Source organism: Castor canadensis, chromosome 19 (assembly GCF_047511655.1).
Source record: "Castor canadensis chromosome 19, mCasCan1.hap1v2, whole genome shotgun sequence".
Classification (NCBI taxonomy): Eukaryota; Metazoa; Chordata; class Mammalia; order Rodentia; family Castoridae; genus Castor; species Castor canadensis.
The window spans coordinates 45,196,930-45,216,097 of NC_133404.1; the positions used below are offsets into that span (position 1 = coordinate 45,196,930).

A 19,168-nucleotide genomic window follows, 5' to 3' on the forward strand; every position below is an offset into this window, starting at 1 on the left:
ATATGTCCACAATAAATTGTCACATGAAAACAGCAAGCTGTCTGACAGCACAAGTCAGTGTTATATGTAAAATGAATACACATATGTAGGAAAAGATAGTATATACCTTAACATGTTAAAAATAATCATAGTCACATGGAAGGAGGTAGGCCACTTTTACTTGTTTTCATTATTGCATATTGATATTTTAAAATCTGGTCCTTGTGTGTTACAGATTAACTTGTAATTTCCTTCTTTTCTATTAGTATATATGCATCACACAAAGGGGTTTCCTTGTAGTATTTCCATGAATGCATAGACATACTTTGATGAAATTCACCCCTTTTCTTATCTTCTTCTCTCACCTTTAAACAATTTTTAATGGTTTCATTTTTCTATTTTCATACATGTGTGTGAAAACCTTGATCATATTCACCTCCCCCTTCATCCCTTCTTTTTACCCTCAATCTCCCACCCCAAACAGTCCCCCACCCTGTTTCACACTTGTGTGATTTATTTTTGTTTTTCAGGTCTGGAGTTCACATGTAAGAGAACAGGCAATATTTGTCTTTCTCAGCTGGCTTATTTTACTTAAAATAATGATTTCCAGTTCCATCCATTTTCCTGAAAACAATATAATTTCATTCTTCATTATGGCTGAATACTACTTCCTTGTGAATATATACTACTTTTCCTTATCTATTCATCACTTTATGGGTGTCCAGGCTGATTCCATAGCTTGGCTATTGTGAACAGTGTGCTATAAATATGGGTGTGCAGGTGTCTCTACTGTATGCTGATTTACACTCTTTCAGATATATGCCTAGCAGTGGTATAGCAGGATCTTATGGTAGTTCTATTATTTTTATTTGTTTGTTTTGGGGGGAACCTCCATATTGATTTCCATGGAGGTTGCACCAGTTTGTATTTCCACCAACAGTGTATGAGGGTTCTTTTCTCCCAATATCCTCACCAGCATCTGCTTTTGTTTGTTTTTTTAATGGTACCATTCTTACTAGAGCAAGACAGAATCTCAATGTCCTTTTGATTTCCATTTCCTTTATGGCTAAGCATTTCGCGATGTATTTATGGACATTTGTGCTTCCTTTGAGAACTATATGTTCAATTCATTTCCATTTATTGGTTGGATTGCTTGCTTGATGCTGTGATTGTGTAAAGGGATTTGTTTGGCTCAATAGTAACACTAAATTGCACAATTGGTTGACAGAGTCCATTTATCCCAAACCCTTTATTTTAAAGATGAGATGCAGTGCCCCAGGTTGGTGGCCAGGATGGAGTGGGCGCTCCATTTTGACTTCTGGGCTCTGCTACAGTTACTTGGGACTCACCTTTCCCCCTACCCCGGCCCCTAAAGGTCCTGTCTCCAGATGGCCTGAAAGCAATATAACCCCTTTGCTCACAACCCAGTGCAATGTGGGAACTTACACCCACCGATGCCTGCAAACATTTCAGCAAACCGGGGGTCTCGTTCTTGGGAGAAGATTGCATCAGCCTTTTCCACAGACTTCCCGGCCTCATGAACACCTGCAGGTAGGTTGGGAACGGGGACCTGTGGGCACATTAAAACACAGCAGAAACCCACATGTGAGGTGCAGGGTGTCCTTCCAGGGGCCACCAGCTTTCCTCAGCAGAGCCCTCCTGCTGGAGTCACAGTCTTCAGGCCTAGTGGTTTTCACTGTGTGGGGGCTTTCCAGTGTATGACGGCCAAAGACAGCTGTGAACCAGTAGTCACCAGAGGGACACCAGAGCCACGCTGACCACATTCTTAGAAAGAGAGGAGGGGAAGTCAGCTTGCTCTAAACATCAGGAAAAGGGAGCATAAAGTTCAATTTGGGAATGAGGTAAAATATGGATGTATGGCACTGTCTCTGTATTGCTAGACATCAGGAGCTGAGAGCAGAGGAAGCAAAGGGGAGAAAATGGGAGTCTGAAGGAGATGGGAGAAGGAAAGGCGGGAGAAAGGTCTTTCGAAAGGTCACAGCCTTTGAATCTTACTGCTGGCTGATGATGGCCCCTAGCTCTTCACCTGGTCTTCACAGGCATCTGACTCATGTCAGCACTGAAGAGTCACAACAGAGCCTTTGGGGACTGAGGTGCTCTTTGCACTATAGAAGGTGGATAGGACATAGCTTTCCTGAACTGAGGGACTCAAACTCAGGGCTATATTTAGTTCCCAGTCCTTTTGGGTTGGAGAAAGTTCCAAATGGGAAAGAATTTCCCAGAAATTCACCTGAGATAAGTCGTATGATGATAGTCCATCTCGCTGGTGCACTTCCAGTTCCGCCTGCTGTTGCTGAAGTTGTCTGGGAAACAAGAAGTGAACAGACAGGCATGAAGAACCCAAGAGGCCGAGTCCAGATCTTCTCCCTGTCCTCCAAGTCATGGTGGGTAATGCCCAATGGGTTACTAAAGTGGTTTCCACTTTAAATCATCTTATTTTATTTTTAATCAAGACTCTAAGCCTCATATTTCAAGTTTAGATAAGTACAGAGAACTATTGAAAAAAATAAGTTCTGGTGCATGACTTCATTTTATGCAGGGTAAATGGATACCACATCGAAAAACTTTCTTTAAAAACAAATGTCAGAAAGGCAGTTGGGTTTCATGCTGAATGAAGCAGCTGGCTTCAGCTAATGCTCCCTGAGAACTGGCAGGAGTTTGCACCAGCTCATTCCATCTTCATGCTACATTTTCATAGCGATTATTTTACCTGCATATTAAAATTAAGAATCTCAACTTCAAGAGGCTAGAGGTTGTCAAGGTCAATTGGCTGACTAGATGTGGTTCTGGTCAAGCAGAGCCAGGATCTGACCAGCCGCTTCTCAATCCAAGGTGCCAGGCTGCTCCATTTGGAAAGACAAAAGACTCAATAGAGAAAACACGTGCTTTAAGTCTTAAAATGTGAAACATGGACAGCTTTCACTAGAGAGCAAAACCTGCAACTCAGAGCTTAAAAATGGGTGGAAAGCATCAATTCTAAATACCCCAAGAAAACTCCAATTGGAGCACTAGTGAGTAAGAATTAAACCCAGAGAGTCAAACCCAAGAATTAAACCCAGTGAACTGTACTGACTCAAGTAAAAATCCGTGCCAAGCACCATGCCAGGCACTAAGGAAAGTAAAGATTTGGAAACTACAGGATCCCTGTCTTCACGGAGCCAAGTCCTCGCAGTACACAGATGAGTAGGAGCAGTTTCTAAGTGGAGAGTTGAGATGATGATGCAAGAAGGACTGGATTCTGCACACAGTCTGCTACCTCACCTTGGTGTGAGAGCCCAGGAAAAAGAACAGGTAAAACTAGAAGCTTGGGACTTCCTACTAGAGGTCTGACAATCATCTTCACAATAAATTGATACTTCAAAAAATGTAAAACAGATCCATATAATCATCTAGTGAAAAAGAAGCTTTCTCTCTGTGCTTACTTGTGTGTTGTTTGGCTTTGTTTTATTCTTGTTTATGACTTGGGGGTTACATCATGTCTTATTTATAGGGGCACTAAAGTCTGAATGGAAGATGGATTGCCAAGATTTTGACAACATTTTTACATCTCTGCAATATCCCCACATAACAGATAAAGAAACTGAGGTTCAGCAAGTTTAAATGATGTGCCCAGGATGACTCAGCTAGCCAGTGGCACAGGTTTTCAAGTTCTCTGTCCTGAGCTGCTGTCCCACCCCAGATAAACACCCTTGGTTGTCACAGGACTGTCACTCCATGCCTCCCATTCCAGAGCCTTGGGCGCAGCCAGGCAGCACCTTCAGCCACAAGGTGGGAGAAAAGGATCTTTTCCTTGGGAATCTTTTGTGGAGTTGGAACAGTGAACTTGCCCCTGATAGCAATATGTGGGCTATTCTCTACCCGTTTCCCAGAGCTGAACCCTTAACCCACAAGCATTTTTTCCAGGAAATAACCACCTCTCCTGCCTGGTCTCACCCGCGTCCAGCCCAAGGCTAGAACTTAGGGTGGCAGGACCACCGTGTGAGGCCAGCTGTGCCAGGGACGAGTGGCCCACAGCCCAGTGGACACTGGTGCTCTGGGGAGGAAGGGCTCATGCTCCTTGTTCGCATCCATATATAAGGCCTTTGGCATTAAGGGGTATCTGCTCCCAGTTTTGTCCCTTTCTGGTTTCTAGACAGAGAAAGCTCTTGCTTGGAAGCAGAAAATAAGGTCATAGGTGAATCTGGCAAGTCCCCAGTGCCCCAATCTCAGGCTCTGGGGTCCGGACACTGGCATCTCCATCCCATGGCCTTTGGGTTTCTGCTTCTGTAGACAAGCACATGGACTGAGTGCTGACCCCAGGTTGCCCCATCCTGAAGAGGCCCAGGGAAGTTTCTCAGACATTTCACAGCACTGATAGAAAAATAAACCCTGGTGCACATTCCAGAGAGGGAGGAAGCTGACAGCAGCTCATGCTCACAGAACAGCAGAGTGCTGCCCTCCATTAACTGGGGGATGACAGCCACTGACGAGAACCCTACTGCATTCAGCTCAGCTTCCTGCCAGCAAGGTGCAGGGTGCAGGGCAGATGCTGTCAATCATCTTGACACTCCCTGGATCGAGGAGTAAGTAGCAAGAAGCCATTAGGGGGGCATTCAGAAGCAGCATATGATGCTCCCCTGCCTGGGAGTAACCCAATTGGGCTGGGGGGCATCTGGGGCTCAGAGAGCTCTGCTGACCAGACAGCAGCTATTAACACCTAAGCACTGTCTGCATAGCTATCTCTGAACACCTGCTCTTTAACAGGGGTGATCTGATCTGGGGAAGGGAGCAGCATGGTCCTGTGGCTATTTGGAGAAATGGCTCCTTGAGGCCTTGTGGGTTGGCTCAACAGGGCCTGATGGAAGGCAGGGTAGCTGGTCAGAAAGACAACAGTCACCGGTCCATGGCAATTCCCCCCAGGGTGAAGCAGAAGAGGCAGAGGAGCTGTGGTACTAGAGAGTCCCAGGTAGTGCTGTCAGCTCTGCTCTGTGCTAGGTGGTCTTGCACAGGTGAAGGAGAGGCAGGGGCTCTGATGACTCCCAGGTATAGGGCTGTGACTGGGTGGTTCAGGCCCTTACTGGCTTTAGGAGGATATGACTTTGCCTCCAGAACCCACTGCAGTTTTACCTGTGGGGGCTTGCCCCTCCCAGTCCTGGGGCAAGGTTTGTGCAAGCTTTGCAGGGACATGGAATGTAATCTTTCTTTTCCTTCTTCTGCACCATCCTGTCTCTCCATCTTCCAACTCCTACCACTGGGTACCACTATCAACCATCACTAAATACTTGTGATGGTTGAACATCTTAGATTCACATGTGTCTCAGGGCATGGCTGGGCTTTAATGACACACACTCAAACACACGGACACACACTCAACACAGATACACACACTCAACACACAGACACACACTCAACACAGATACACACACTCAACATACAGACATACTCAACACATGGACACACATACACTCAACACAAATACACACACAACACAGATACAACTCAAAATGAACACAGTCAGCATGCACATTCAACATACACACTCAACATACACACTTAATACACACTCAACACACAGACACACATGCACACCCAACACACAGATACACACTCAACATGCACACACAAATACACTCATCAGCATACTCAACACACTCACCATGCACACTCAACACACACTTAACACATGCACTCAGACACACGTGCATTTAACACACATACAAACTCAACAGCACTCAACACACAGACACACACTCAACACACACAGACACACAAACTGACAACAGACATACCCTCACACAACAGACACAGACACACACTCAAACTGACAACAGACACACACATTCACACTCAACACACAGACACACTCAACAGATACAGATGCACACACACAAACTGACAACAGACATACACACTCACACTCAACACACAGATACACAAACGGACAATAGACACACACACACTTGCACACAGACTCTCAAACACACCAGCACTGACAGGCACTTGTCTCATGAAAATCTGTGACGACCTTGTAAGGTGCTGTCACAAGAATGGGAGCTTTGGCTCCAAAAGGTGCAAAGATGTGACTGTGAGTCTTCCTCCAAGACGTGTAGGACACAGGCAAGCACAGCAGCCAGGCTGTGCAAATGTAAAGACACTAAAATGACTGATGCTGGAAGAGAGCGTGGACCCCCAAACACGGAGACCCGGCACAGCTCAAAGACGTGCAGTCAGCTTGTTAAACCAGTTGTGTTCCCTGGGCTTTGGTTCATCTGGACCCCACAGGAAGGAAGAGTCAGAGGTGAGAAGAGGTCTTTTCAGCAGCCTCACACAAACACTAAACACTCAACACTCAACTTCTCCAGGAAGTTTCTTTTGGATGCTCTTGGCTGAATGCTACTGAGCTTGCAAATCTCTCCCCCAACCCCCCACCCCAAGTACAGAGCATTAGGGATTTTTCCCTAACAAGTCTGCTGCCTACTGCTGGTAAATTTTAACCTCACAAATTCAAACAGAGCTGCCAGTTCACATGCATGGCTACCACTGCCCTCTACCGTCCACAGTGGACTTTCCAACCCTGTTGCCCACTGAAGACCGTCTGTCTTAGGACTTCAGTCTTCAGAGGCTCTGATGTGACTGTGCCATTCTGACCCTTGTAACCTCCTGGGGGTGCAGAGAGTAACTGTCCTGAGGTGGTGCACAGGTCACCCTGCATACTACGAGTTTCTTTAGTCAATGCCACCTGGCTTCCAGAAAAAGAAAGTGAACCTCAGAGGAGGACTTTAGCCTCTGGGACCCCACAGGGCTGCCTCCTGGGCAATCTTGATGGAGTTTGTCAGGTTCACATAAACTTATATATAGAAAAGAAGAAATATATTTTCACACACGAAGATCTACGACTTCTTATATTTGTTCCTTCTGTATTCACAACCAAGAAAGTCTTGACTACAGCTCCCTGAGCTGAAAGGAAGAGCCTGCATGGGTCCTCACAAATCGGCAGGGATGGGAATCTCTGTCTCCCCCATTCTTGCTCCTTAGCCCTGAAGGGATTTCCAGCTCCAAGTGTGGAGAGGCAAAGGCCCCAAGCAAAGGCCATAGCTCTGGACCCAGCAAGGGCACGAGGATGCCAGCAGGGAGGAGCCAGCGAGGCAGCAGGCTACGCGTGCGCACATACTTGACGTTGGTGTTGGTGCAGATGATATACTCGATCTCGTCTGAGTAGGGGTTCTGGAAGGTGAAGCTGCTGGTGCGCACCAGCAGCCACTCCCGGTTCTTAGTGCGGAATCGGTACATGACTGACAGCACTTGGCCTTTCAGCTTCACCACCTGAGAAAACATTTGGAGAAGGAAGTCAGCAGGAGGGAGAACTGGGCCAGATGGAGGAGGGAGAGGCACAGGGCATTGTGGTGCCTGCGAAGGTCAGCAGGACCTCAGAAAGGGGCACTGCGCCAAAGACAGTGAGGGAGGGAGAGCAAGAGTGAGGGGAGCAGCACCTCCATCTACTTTCCCTTTGAAACTAGGTGCATCTGAGTTATCATCACTGTGTGAGAGACCAACCAGTCAATACCTGTTTTATACTAGGACTTTTCATTTGACTGATAGAAATAAGATTATGAAAACATCATAAAACTTGTTTCTCTTTTTGCCTTGGCTGCTCGAGTACTCTGGGTTTGGTGCTAGTCCTCCCTGGCATCATGTGATATGTAGCTATGTTGTGTTCCTGGATTTATTTCTTACACCTCACACAAAAATTCTTTAGTTCTGTTTAACATCGTAAAATGGATTCAATAAACTCTCAGGGAGGAGATGAAATGAAATAAGTTTGTATGCATTTTTATTTGTATGTATCTATCACTGGTTTTATGTTGATTATGGTTTCCAACACATTTTCAGATGTATTACCTCAGATGTATCCTCACAAGATTTGGTGAGGTGGGCTTTATTATTTACAGATGACAATACCATGGCTCAGAGAAACAAAATAAGTTGCCCAATAAAATAAAATAAGGTGGTGGAAAAGCTCGGCAGAAATTACAATCTTACTTTCAAATGACAAACTCATCTCTCTGGCTAGACAGCTTCTGTTTTTCTCTGTTTAGGCACAGAACACAGCACAAAGACCCTCGAGATGCATGCCTGTGTGCAGAAGGGAGTGGACAGGTGCAGCCTCACAGCTCAAGCATAACAGAAGAAGGAGAGACAAGAATGGCTAGTTGGCCTGGGCTGGTGTGATCATAACCCCAAGACAAGATATATCAGGGAGGAGTTCTCCTCTCTTTTAGAGGTATGCACAGTCCCACATGCCTCAGAGGTCACTGAGTGATTGTCAATAAGAATGAGAACTTGGTTCTGGGGCCAGGGCAGGCCCAACTCCATATGTGCTGACACTCACCGCATTTGCAGTTTGTTCTCTGGTGGGTGCCTTTGTCTCTAAATGACTTATGCAGCACAGGGACAGGGATGTTTTGGTACCTAGGCCTCCTCCACCCCAGACCAGTGCCAGCAAGGAATTCAGAGCAAACCCTCTGAACTGGCTGTGCTGGCTCAAGGATGGGACTGATGCAGCCAAAGTGAATACCCTCCTTCTACACTGTCCCTTCCACACTGTTGGGTGAGAGACAAAGGTAGAGGCCTCCCTGCTCCACCTGTGAGGAGGCAGAGCTGGGGTGAGGCAAGGATGGCCTGCTGAGAAAATGCTGTCTGGCAGGAAGTTTGTCCTCCAGTGTGAACCTGCTCTTCTCTCACAGGGGCCAGAGATTAAGGAACCCTGGGAGGCTCTGCTGAGGGACTCCACTGTGCCCACACCAAACATATTGAGACCTGCATCCTCTGTACCCTGAAGAAGCACTGTCCCTTCCAACTAGAATGTCTGAGAAGCTGTTTTAGCTCCATTTCCCAGGCTCCTGGCAGGCCCTGTCTGTGCAAAGCTGGGTCCTGGGACTGTGGATAGAGAACAGAGGAAGGGAGCAGCCAGTCCTGAGCTGTCACCTTTCATCTCATGTAAGCCTCACATCAGTACTTTGCATCTGTAAAGTGAGATTCTGCCTGAGGTCTTACCATTAAGGGGTGCAGAGGAAGGACTGAGTCCTAGATCTATGACTTCAATGCCCTTCCCATAAAGCCCTGTTGCCAAGGTAGAACCTCTGTCTCCAAAATATTTGCCATCTAGCAGGGACAGTATAGATGTGCAGAAAACCATCATACCCACACCACCAGGCAGGCAAGCACTGTCCCAGAGCCTGACACTTCCTGCCTGAGAGATCACACAGTGATTATTGATAAGAAAGGGAACCTGGTTCCAGAGACAGGGCAGGTCCAACTTTCTTTATCCTAACACTCAGAGCATTTGCTGTTTGCTACAAACTTGAGATCAAGTGCAGAAGGGTGAGGAGAGATAGCCTGCTGTTGGGATTCAGAGTTCCTGGAGGGAGATGGGGTTTGGAGCATAGCTGGAGGGTGGGTAAGATGTGACAAGTGAAGAGGTGCTGGGAGGGCTCTCCTGGCAGAAAGCGCAGCAGGAAAAATGCCTGGAGGCTGGAGATCTGAGATGCAGAGAAGGACTGTAGTGTGAGCGCAAAGCAACACAGTAACACAGTCCAGGCCTTCAGACCAGAGTGCTATATCTGACTTTGCTAATAACACAAAGGATTGCAAACACCAAGCATACACTCCAGCTCAGCACAGCTCTTCATGAGTAAAGCTCTTTGTCATGACCATCACCACCATTGTCCTCATCATCAATATCACCATCACCACAGCCATCATCATTGTCATCAGTCATCATAGTCACTATCGTGTCATCACTATTGTCACTGTCATCATCATTATCATGGCCATTATGATGCAAGGCTTCTGAGTAGAAAGGAGAGGAATAGGATGGGATGGGACTTTGCCTTAAGTCTCCCTGGGCAGGGCTTTTCCACTTGATTTCTTGGTAAACTGACCCAAAAAGGAGATGTAAGAGCAGACACAAGTTACCTGGCCCGTTGACTGGCAGGCTGTTACTATACCAAACTCAACTTCCCCACAACTTGCTCAAGTTCTAATGGCCTCCTGTCTAGGCTATTAAATGCCTTTGTTTAACTTCAAGTTCAAGGACTGACTCTTGGCTGACACAGTACCTCCCTGCTTTTGTAAGAACAAACTATTTCCTTTTATCAACATCAGTCCCCCACCTTTCCTCCTGGTGGCCAGAGCCCAAGGAATACAAGCTCACTGGGCCATGGTTGGGCATGCTCCAGAACATCCCTGTGGCTGCTCAACTGCTGCTTGCTGTACCCTGGGACAAGGCCGGTGTTGGCAGCTCCTGGGCGTTGTTGCACTGGCTTCCTTCCCACCTGAGGGATGAGGCAGGTGCTCATAGAAAGAAAGTTAAAGTTCCTGAAGCTGGCTACCAGGTGGCATCAGATGTTGGTTTCCTTTTTTTTCCAAAACCAACCAGGTTCTGATATCAGCAATTCAAAGCCTCAGATGTGCTGCTGGATGGACAAGCCTGTGTGTGCTGTGGTGTTGTTATCAGGAGCTGTGGAGGTGGAGGGAGAGACCTGTGTGTGAGTGTGGAGGTGTGAGTGGGTACTCTGGAGGTGCCTTGCTGTGTGACCAGGGTAGGCAACCCTACCTCTTAATCCTGCTGTCTACTGGGAAAAAGTGGGGGGTGACAATACAGAAGAAGGGTAGCTACTGAGCACAGGATGGAGGCTCCATTACCCATCACTGAGAGATACACCAGATGTCAAAAAGAAGCCAAATGAAGGACATTCAAAGTTTATCACCATTGCCAGACACTTAGCAGACATATGGAATAATAAGACAACCTTTGCAATGTGTCACTGTTCTAATTCATTTTTCCAAAATGAAAGCTACCTACTATGGGTTCTGACTCACTTGCCTGGACTCCACATTCAAGGATGATGATGAAAGACACAGATGCGCAGTCTACCTCCACAGTGATCAGGTTGCAGTAAAGGAGATAGGAAAAAAAGTAATAAACAAGTGGACAAATGAATAAAAGTGGACTAGTTGTGAAGAGAAAATAGGTGGAGTGCTTTCTTAGCTAGGTAACTTTGAGATGACTTGACTTAAAACCTAAGGGGTAAGCAGGTGTCGATCATGCGAAGAGTGAGGAAATGCACTCCAGCCAGGGCGAGGACTTGTGCAAGGGCTCTGGGGTGGGAAAGAGCTTGTTCAAAGAGCCAGAAAGAACTGCAGACTGCAGAGTGGTGTGAAGAAGGGTGAGCAAGGCAAGATTGGCATACGGCCTGAAGTTACGAGAAGAAACTTGCATTTGATTCTAAATACCTGGAAAACTGTTGGCAGGTTTTAAGTAAAAAAGTTAATGTGTTCCAGAATGGCTCGGAGTGGAGTAGGGTAAAGGCAGAGAGAGCCAGGAGCCAGGGAGCTACTGCAACAGTCAAATGGGAGGTGGGAGTGTCCTGGCAAGATGGGTGGGAATAAAGGGAGAGAAAGGGTGGTTGTGAGTATCTTTTGAAGGCATCCAGGTGGGTGGCTGTGTGGAGGAGATGGGGGCTGAGAGGAGAAGCAACACTGTGTTTGGAGGTTTCCTGGCACCTAGGTGGTGATGTGGAGAAGCTGCCAGATGGAAGGCAGGTGTAGAGCTGAAGGACAGGGTGGCTGGGTCATCTCAAGGATAAAAACACCTGTGGAATGTTATAGGAAAGAGAAGATGCCAGGGACAGGGCCCTTGCACCATGGCTCAGAGAAGGTAGGAGAGGAGGAACCACACAGGAAGCTGAGAAGTGGGAGGAAATCAGGAGTGGGTGGAGTTCAGAAGGAGAGCCCGGTGCAGGGAGGAGGAGGGCATGAACGCTGCCCTGCATGTGACACAGATCTAAGCGCTGGGTTCATAGACCCACACTGACTGCCACAGAAGGGCTCGGCTGCCAGACTCAGTCAGAATAACTGGTAATACAGGATGTCAGGCACACTACACTCTCAGATGGACACAGACCACCATTCCATACTGAAAAGAAACTGGAAGGCCTCTTCTTATAATCTGCCAGCGATTCCCAAGGGCTGACCTGGGATGTCAGAGCCCCAGGGAGAGAGGAGGCATGCTCTCTCTGAGGGACGGGCCCCACGTCAATCCCTGTCATTCACTGACTGTGTGGTGCAGTTACTTCATTGATCATCATTATATTCATCTGGAACAGCAAGGTAACTGTGTCGGCCTCCTATAACTACCTCAATCCCACACAGCAGTGAATGTGCCCACCACACAGTAGGAACTCAGCAAACAGCAGGTAATAGTGATGGTGTGTATGATGCTGTTATCAGGGCAGCAGTCCTGTCAAGCTCCAAAGAGTCCTCCTAAGTTCATTCCTATCCCTCAACACACTATCCAAAATGTTGTCATTAACCAGGTGACACCAGTGTTCAATTCCCACAGCTCTTGCCCAATGTCCAGCCTCAGCACCTCTTCCATGGGCAGTTTTAACAATCTCCTGCACTGTCTTCCTTTCCAGTTATTTGTGTACATGGACGACCAATGTGGCTTTCTGAAACACTGCTCTGCTTAAACTCCTTAAAGGATCCTCGCTTACCTTTCAATGTCTGAGGAGAGCGTTTCAGTGGCTCAGTAGGCAATGAAAGAGGCCTTCATGACTTGGCCTCACTTGGCTCATTTTTACCACTTCCCACTGCATTCTCCCTAGAATTCAGCAGCAGCATCCAGCCACAGCATCATCTGAGCACCGATAGCACCTTCTTTTTGTGTGCCCTTGGTCTAGCGTGTTCTCTCATTTCTTCTGCACTCACTCATCTCAGCAGCTCCTTCCCTGGGAGACCACCCTTGCCTCCTGCCCACACGGTCACCCTCCCCTCTCCATTCCCTGTGGTTTTTCTCTTCATGGCCCTTTCTGGCCCTCTCCCATCACAGCAATGACCTCCTCATGTGCCTGTCTTCCCCCGTGGACTGTGAGCTTCTTTCTTTTCAGTACACAGTAGGACTTGTACTGCAGTGATATCTGCATGCACCCAGCCACGTATCAGCTGCACATGGGCACGGCAGTACCTGCTGGAAACTCTCACGCAGATGGCTTTGGTCCTCAGGGTGGCAGAATTCCAAAATGTCCTTTCCCAGAAGATCCTAAATGAAAAAAAAGCTTCCATAATCCCACCTTCCATTTTTAATTATTGATCCACTTGTGGAGAGCAAAGACACTCATCCATTTGCCCATTAACTCATCGCCTTCCGCCTGCCCCACCAGACTTGCCCTGGAACCTCACAGAGCATGCTTTCTCTACGCACACTCCATACCAAGTTCTAATTCTGCTGAGGGGCTAAATGAGAAGCTTCACAATGCTATTTTATTTTTGTTTGCCTTGGAGAGGGAAACCGTAATTCATATATTTTAATAAACAGCAGAAGAAAGCATGAGGATAACATGTGGACAGGTGTGTTGCCCAAGAAAGCTGAAATTGTTTAAATGTGGAAACTGTAGCTGTCTTGTGGCCGAGGAAATGAGGTTATCATAAAAGAACTGTGCTTATGAAAGCCTGTTTGCTATCTACCTTCACTAGCCTATGTTTTATTCAAAGAACCTGGCCTTAACCCAAAACAAAAGTGTTTCATAATGAAAGAATAGTAAGATAAACTGTTAAATGGTGACTTCAGATGTGTTACAGGAAAGTGGTCCAGTTGACAGCATCCAGGCAGCAAGGATGTTTGGGAACTCTCTAACTACAACCCACATGGGCACCTGCTCCTACATTGAGCTGAGTTGGCAAGTGGGGAGTCCTGTGTGTGTGTCCACAGCACCCAGATGCCATGGGAGGTGCTGGAGGGTAAACAGATTTGGCTAGAACATTTACATCAGAGGTTGTGGAGCAGAGGTTTCTCCTTTATTCCACCCATGAACATCAAGGATAGCATGAATCAGAAATGCAGAATTGATCTTAACAATAGTGAAAAGTTGGCTGGAGAAACAATGGCTAGGAAAAAGAATGACAATTGTTTCAAGTGGTGCAGATGTTTACAACGAACTTTCTTGCTTTGAAAGGATGTCACCCTCTGGAGTCACATGGATCTTTATGCTGTTTCTCTACAATGTCACTGTATCTTACCTTGAACAAATGAGATAAACACACTTAAGGAAAGTTAAATCTCTAGCCAACTGCCATGAGTTCAAAATTACCTACTGACCTGGGGTTGGTAGCCAATCACACTGATGCACCTTGGATCCACAAATGTGATGATTCCATCAGAGTTGTGCCGGGACAAGAACTCCGTGGGCACTGACATCCCATTCATGTCCATGCATACGGGAGAGCTGGTCACCTGGAATGGGGAAAAGGGCACTGACATGGAGATGCAGATGATGACAGAGACAGAGAATGGGAACAATCCATGTGGCTTTAACCTCATACATCCTTCCATGTAGTTGGTATGATGACTGTATAGTGTTCAGACCGCTCCAGGGGATTCCTTTAACTGTGACAATGGGCTGATTTACACTTCTGTGCTTCAGTTTCTTTATAAACTAATGAGAACAATGGAACCTATACTTTCAGTGGGTGCTTGTGAGGTCAAAAGAGAGACTGCATGTTAAACCTTGGAACCATGGTTAGCAAATTGCTGGTACTTAATAAATGTTAATAACCTTCCCTTCTCCTGCCTTCAGTTTTACTGAAAATGGCAAATGAGCCTATGTATCTGGCTAGAATATTTGGAAAATATACATTTGTGGGTGGAATTTACCCAAATATTCTTATTTTACCTATCAATGAGCAATACCCAGAGTTTGTCTTACATTGAAAGAACCACTTTTTCATTTGTTTGAAAATGGTCGTATGTAGAAAACCAGGAAAGACTAGTGCCCCCTGATCATGTTCTTTCTGTGTCTCCTTGTCAGTCAGGGGAAGATCCTCAATGTCACAGGAGAATGAACAATCCAGTTGACTGAGTGGTCATGGCATGGGTCAGACACTGAGCATATTCAGTTTTCATGGGACCAAAAGGATGTTGCAGTGAATGAACAAGCTCTCAACTATAGCAAATAGTTGGAAAGGTTACCTGAGGCAAGAACTCTGTGCTAGCAGAGTGGGAGGAGAGTCTAATTAATTTTGAGTAAAGAGATCAGGAGTCATTTTGGTTAGGTCTTAAAGAATGAGTGGATGAAAGTACACAGAAGAAGGAATTTTGAAAGAAGAGAGGGACAAGGAAATGCCAGGCAGAAGGAACAGCCCGTGGACACCCACAGAGGTGGGGAAGCATGTAGTGGGTTAGACAGAGGGGAATAATGGTCTAGGAACAGGATGTGGTGTGAGAGGGAGAAGGGAAGATGCGGTTGGGATGATAAACTTAGACTTTATCCCATGGGCCCTGGGGAACCATTGAAGGAGAATAAGCAGGGATGTGATGTAAACAGAACTGGAGTCTGCAGTAACCAGAATAAGGAGGGCAGGGTGGGACAACCTCAACATACCAAGACCTCCGCTGCTTACAGCTCATGATTTGACCTCAGTCTTGTCCCAGAGGGAATCATAAACAAATACTGAGTACACAGGAGATTCAGACAGGCACCAACACCCCCTGTCCTTGCCCTCATCTGGGATGGAAAAGACCCCGAGCTTTTCACTTACCTGGAGTCTCCCGATGGCTACCAGGCAGTATTTACTGCCCTGCCCCACGTCAGCATCTTCTTCGGGTATCGTCATTCCTGAAACAAGACATACAATCTTCTATTTGTCTAAAATAAATGGAAAAGGGGAAAGTGCAATTGCACGATTTCATTTGTGCAACCAAAAGGTCCAGATTCACTGCTACCACTATGGGCTGCGAAACCAACTATAACTTCATCAGCTCTGCGCCCACTTGCTGCTCCTCTTGCCTGTCGCCTTTTACAATTCCAGGGCATCCTATTACTGTGCTGTGGATGATGCAGAGGCAGCGAAGGAAGATGAAAATGCAAATTATTCACCAATGTGTTTGCACAATTTGGACAACACATTCAATTAGGAAGGAAATTTCTGTAAGAAGCCTAAATCATCTTCCAGCGTGACTACTTTACTTTTCTATTACCAAAGAATCAAGCAAAGACCATCAGAGGCAAAAAAAAAAAAAAAGAAAAAACACCAAAAAACTACTAAAACTGAAGTTCCTATAGTGGGCTAAGTGGAACAGCTGGTCAGGAATTTTTAAGGGTGCAGAAGGAGAAATTGGTAATGGTAATGCTGACTAAGCACTGAAAACTCGTGCTCCAGACAGGAAGGAGTGTAAAAACGATCCTCCTTGTTCACTGGTCAGAAAGTCTTCTTAGGTCCAGAAGGGTCTGGCCCATAGGCCCCTCACAGTGCAAGGTTCTTGGATGTCTGCAACATATTGGAACTATTGTGGAGAAGCAAGCATTCTGTTTTCATGTATCCTGGGCAAGCACTGATGAGTAGAAACTGTCCTTTACACTGTCTAACATGTAGCATGAGTATTTCCACAGTACTTCAACCTGGGGCTCACACTGATAGAGTCACAAGTATAGCAACAGTCACCAGGCAGGCTTTGAAGGGCATGTTAAACATCACTGAAGTTCTGAGAGTCACATAAATGCCCTTCCCACCTCCTCCCCACTACACATTCTCTCTTCTTTTCATCCTTGTGCACAGGCATTCGGTCACTCCAGGCTCTGGTTTATCCTGGCTATATTTCTTTGCATGATGAGCAGGTACACATGTATTTACCTATATTGTCTTCTTTCTTCTATGAAGAGCAGTGTACAATACACCCTCTTCTGTGCTTTGTTTTTTGCAGTTAACAGTATGTCCGGAGTTCCTTATATTTGTTCATAGAGTTAACTCTTCCTCAGTTCTTTTCTAGAACTGCACAGGTTGTGTGGATGTGCCATGTTTATTCAATCACACATTCCTGCATATGAGCACTTACATGTTTCCTGCATTTTGCAATTAGAAGCAAGGCTACAATAGAAAAACCTTGTGTGTGTGTGTGTGTGTGTGTGTATAATCATTAGAGTTGGTTGTGTGTTTAGGGTGATTCCCTAGAAAGGGGATGTGAGGTCAGAAAGCAAGTACAAATGCACTTTCATTTTGTCAAATTTCCTTCAGAAGGGCAGCAACAATTTGCATTCCCGCCAGCAATGCCTCAAAGGACTGCTACTCTGTAGCCCTGGCTGACAGAATGTGCTGTCACATTTTTAAATTTTTCTCAATCTGACAGGTGAGAAAAGATACCTCAATTTATGTTTCTCTAATTTTGGGTGTGTTTGAAGATTATTTCATGTTTGAGGACTGCTTTTATGTATATAACATATATATACATAAAAATATATATATATATATATTTGGTGGGACTGGGGTTTGAACTCAGGGCTTTGCACTTGCAAAGCAGGTGCCCTACCACTAAAGCAAATCTGGTCCATTTTGCTCTGATTATTTTGGAGATGGAGTCATGCAAGCTATTTGCCCAGGCTGGTTTCAAACTGTGATCCTCCCAATATCACCACCCTCCCCCCCAAGTACCTGGGATTATAGGTGTGAGCCACCAGTGCCCGACTGTATCTTGTTTTTTAGTGAGTTGTCTGTTCATGTTTTTTCCCCATTTTTGTTTTGGTATCTTGGACATCTGACTCTCAATTTTTATGAGTTCTCTGCATATTAAGAATATTAAGCTTCTGTAGTATATGTTGTGACTATGTCCTCCCAGGTGGTCATCTGTCTTTTGTCTCTACTTATGGTCATTTACATTTTTAAAAACTTTTTTGTAGTCACATTTATCCATCTTTTAAAAAATGACTTCTGGAGTCTGAGCCATTTCCCATGGAAAGGTTAAAGCAAATTTGACCCTACTTCCCTCTGATGCTTTTATGGTTTCTCTTTTTTACATCTTTCCCTAAAGTGCTCAGCTACTCTTGTATAGGGTGGGGGATGCTAGCTAGTTTTATCTTTGGCTCCTCAGTTGTCCCACCAACACTGGTTTAAAATGCAGCAGTCTGAAATGCTCCTTCCATCAAGTAATGAGTTCCCCTGGGTGTTGGGTCTAACTGTGGGCTTCCTCTCTTACTCTACTACCACTCATCTACTCCAGTACGCGAGCCGCTGGCCAGTGTTTTCATCAGAGAGCCTTTCCTGTATGCTTTCTTCCTTGAGGTCCTCCCCCAGCCCCCAGGATGGAACCTAGAGCCTGGCGCACGCTAAGCAAAAGCTCTACCATGGAGCTACACCCCAGCTGGTTACTGATTCTTCCCCTGTACTGTTTCTTTTGTTAGTGCTTTCTTGGCTATTCTGGAAGGTGCATTTTTCCACAGGAATTTTAGTATCAACTTATCTAACTCCAGCTAACTTGATGGTGATTTTATTAGGTATGCATTAAATTTGTAAATTAACTTCAGAGAACTGACATCTTTATAACGCTGAGTCACCCTACTCAAGCACAAGGGTGCTTCTCACTTGTTTAGTCCCAAGATTAAATAGGTCTCTCAATGTGTTTAGAAGGTGTCCTCGTGAACATTTGTACTTCCACACTTATTACAATTATTCCTAGGGATTTAATCTTCATTGTTGCTATTGTAGATGGGGTGTGCTCCACCATTATACCCTCTGTTTATTGATCATGTATCTGAAGACTATTGACTTCTGTAGACTAACAGTGCATTGTGCTACCTCACTGAATTATTCTATTGTTTCAGTTTTATCATTGATTTGCTGGGCTTCTGCTAGTGTACTATCATTAATTTGAAAATAAACATGGTTTTCCTTTCTTTTCATTTCCTTTTCCATCCGTTTGCTTCCAGTTTGTCTTATTCAGTTGCATGGGCTACATTTCTATTACACTGTTGAACAGTAGTAGAGAAAGTGGTCATTCTTGCCATTTTCTGATCTTGCAAGAAATGTTCCTAATGTTCCTCCATTAAACAAATATTGCCTTTGGACTCATGCAGGCATACATACACACCATGTTAAGAAATTACCCATCAGGGCCTAGGATGTGCTCAGTGGTAGAGAGCTTGTCTAGCATGTGCAAAGCCCTGAGTTCAAACCCCAGGACCATAAACAAAAAGAAAAAAAAAAGGAGAGAGAAAAAGAAATTATTCACCAATTACTGTGTAGCATTTTTGCAAGTCTCTTTAAGGCTGGACTCCAATATCTTCTCTGACTCAGTGCTTTGCAGTATGTTGTTTTAAGTTGAGGTATTGAAGGAAATATGGCCTCACACAGATCAGTAGTT

At 45.6% G+C, this 19,168-nt stretch overlaps 1 protein-coding gene across 8 annotated transcripts in view; it reads right to left on the reverse strand.

Moving 5' to 3' along the window:
* Positions 1–19,168, reverse strand: part of Arnt2 (aryl hydrocarbon receptor nuclear translocator 2) — a 153,797-nt gene that overhangs the window by 17,838 nt on the left and 116,791 nt on the right. For 7 of the 8 annotated variants that reach the window (XM_074061844.1, XM_074061846.1, XM_074061841.1 and 4 more), the window contains 6 exons: positions 15,577–15,653; positions 14,138–14,272; positions 13,007–13,081; positions 7,151–7,302; positions 2,231–2,303; positions 1,426–1,549 (listed from right to left, as the gene is read on the reverse strand). In XM_074061844.1, coding sequence (XP_073917945.1) covers positions 1,426–1,549; positions 2,231–2,303; positions 7,151–7,302; positions 13,007–13,081; positions 14,138–14,272; positions 15,577–15,653 — 636 coding nt within the window. The remainder of the gene's footprint in view (positions 1–1,425; positions 1,550–2,230; positions 2,304–7,150; positions 7,303–13,006; positions 13,082–14,137; positions 14,273–15,576; positions 15,654–19,168) is intronic. The other variant, XM_074061840.1, reaches the window with a different exon arrangement.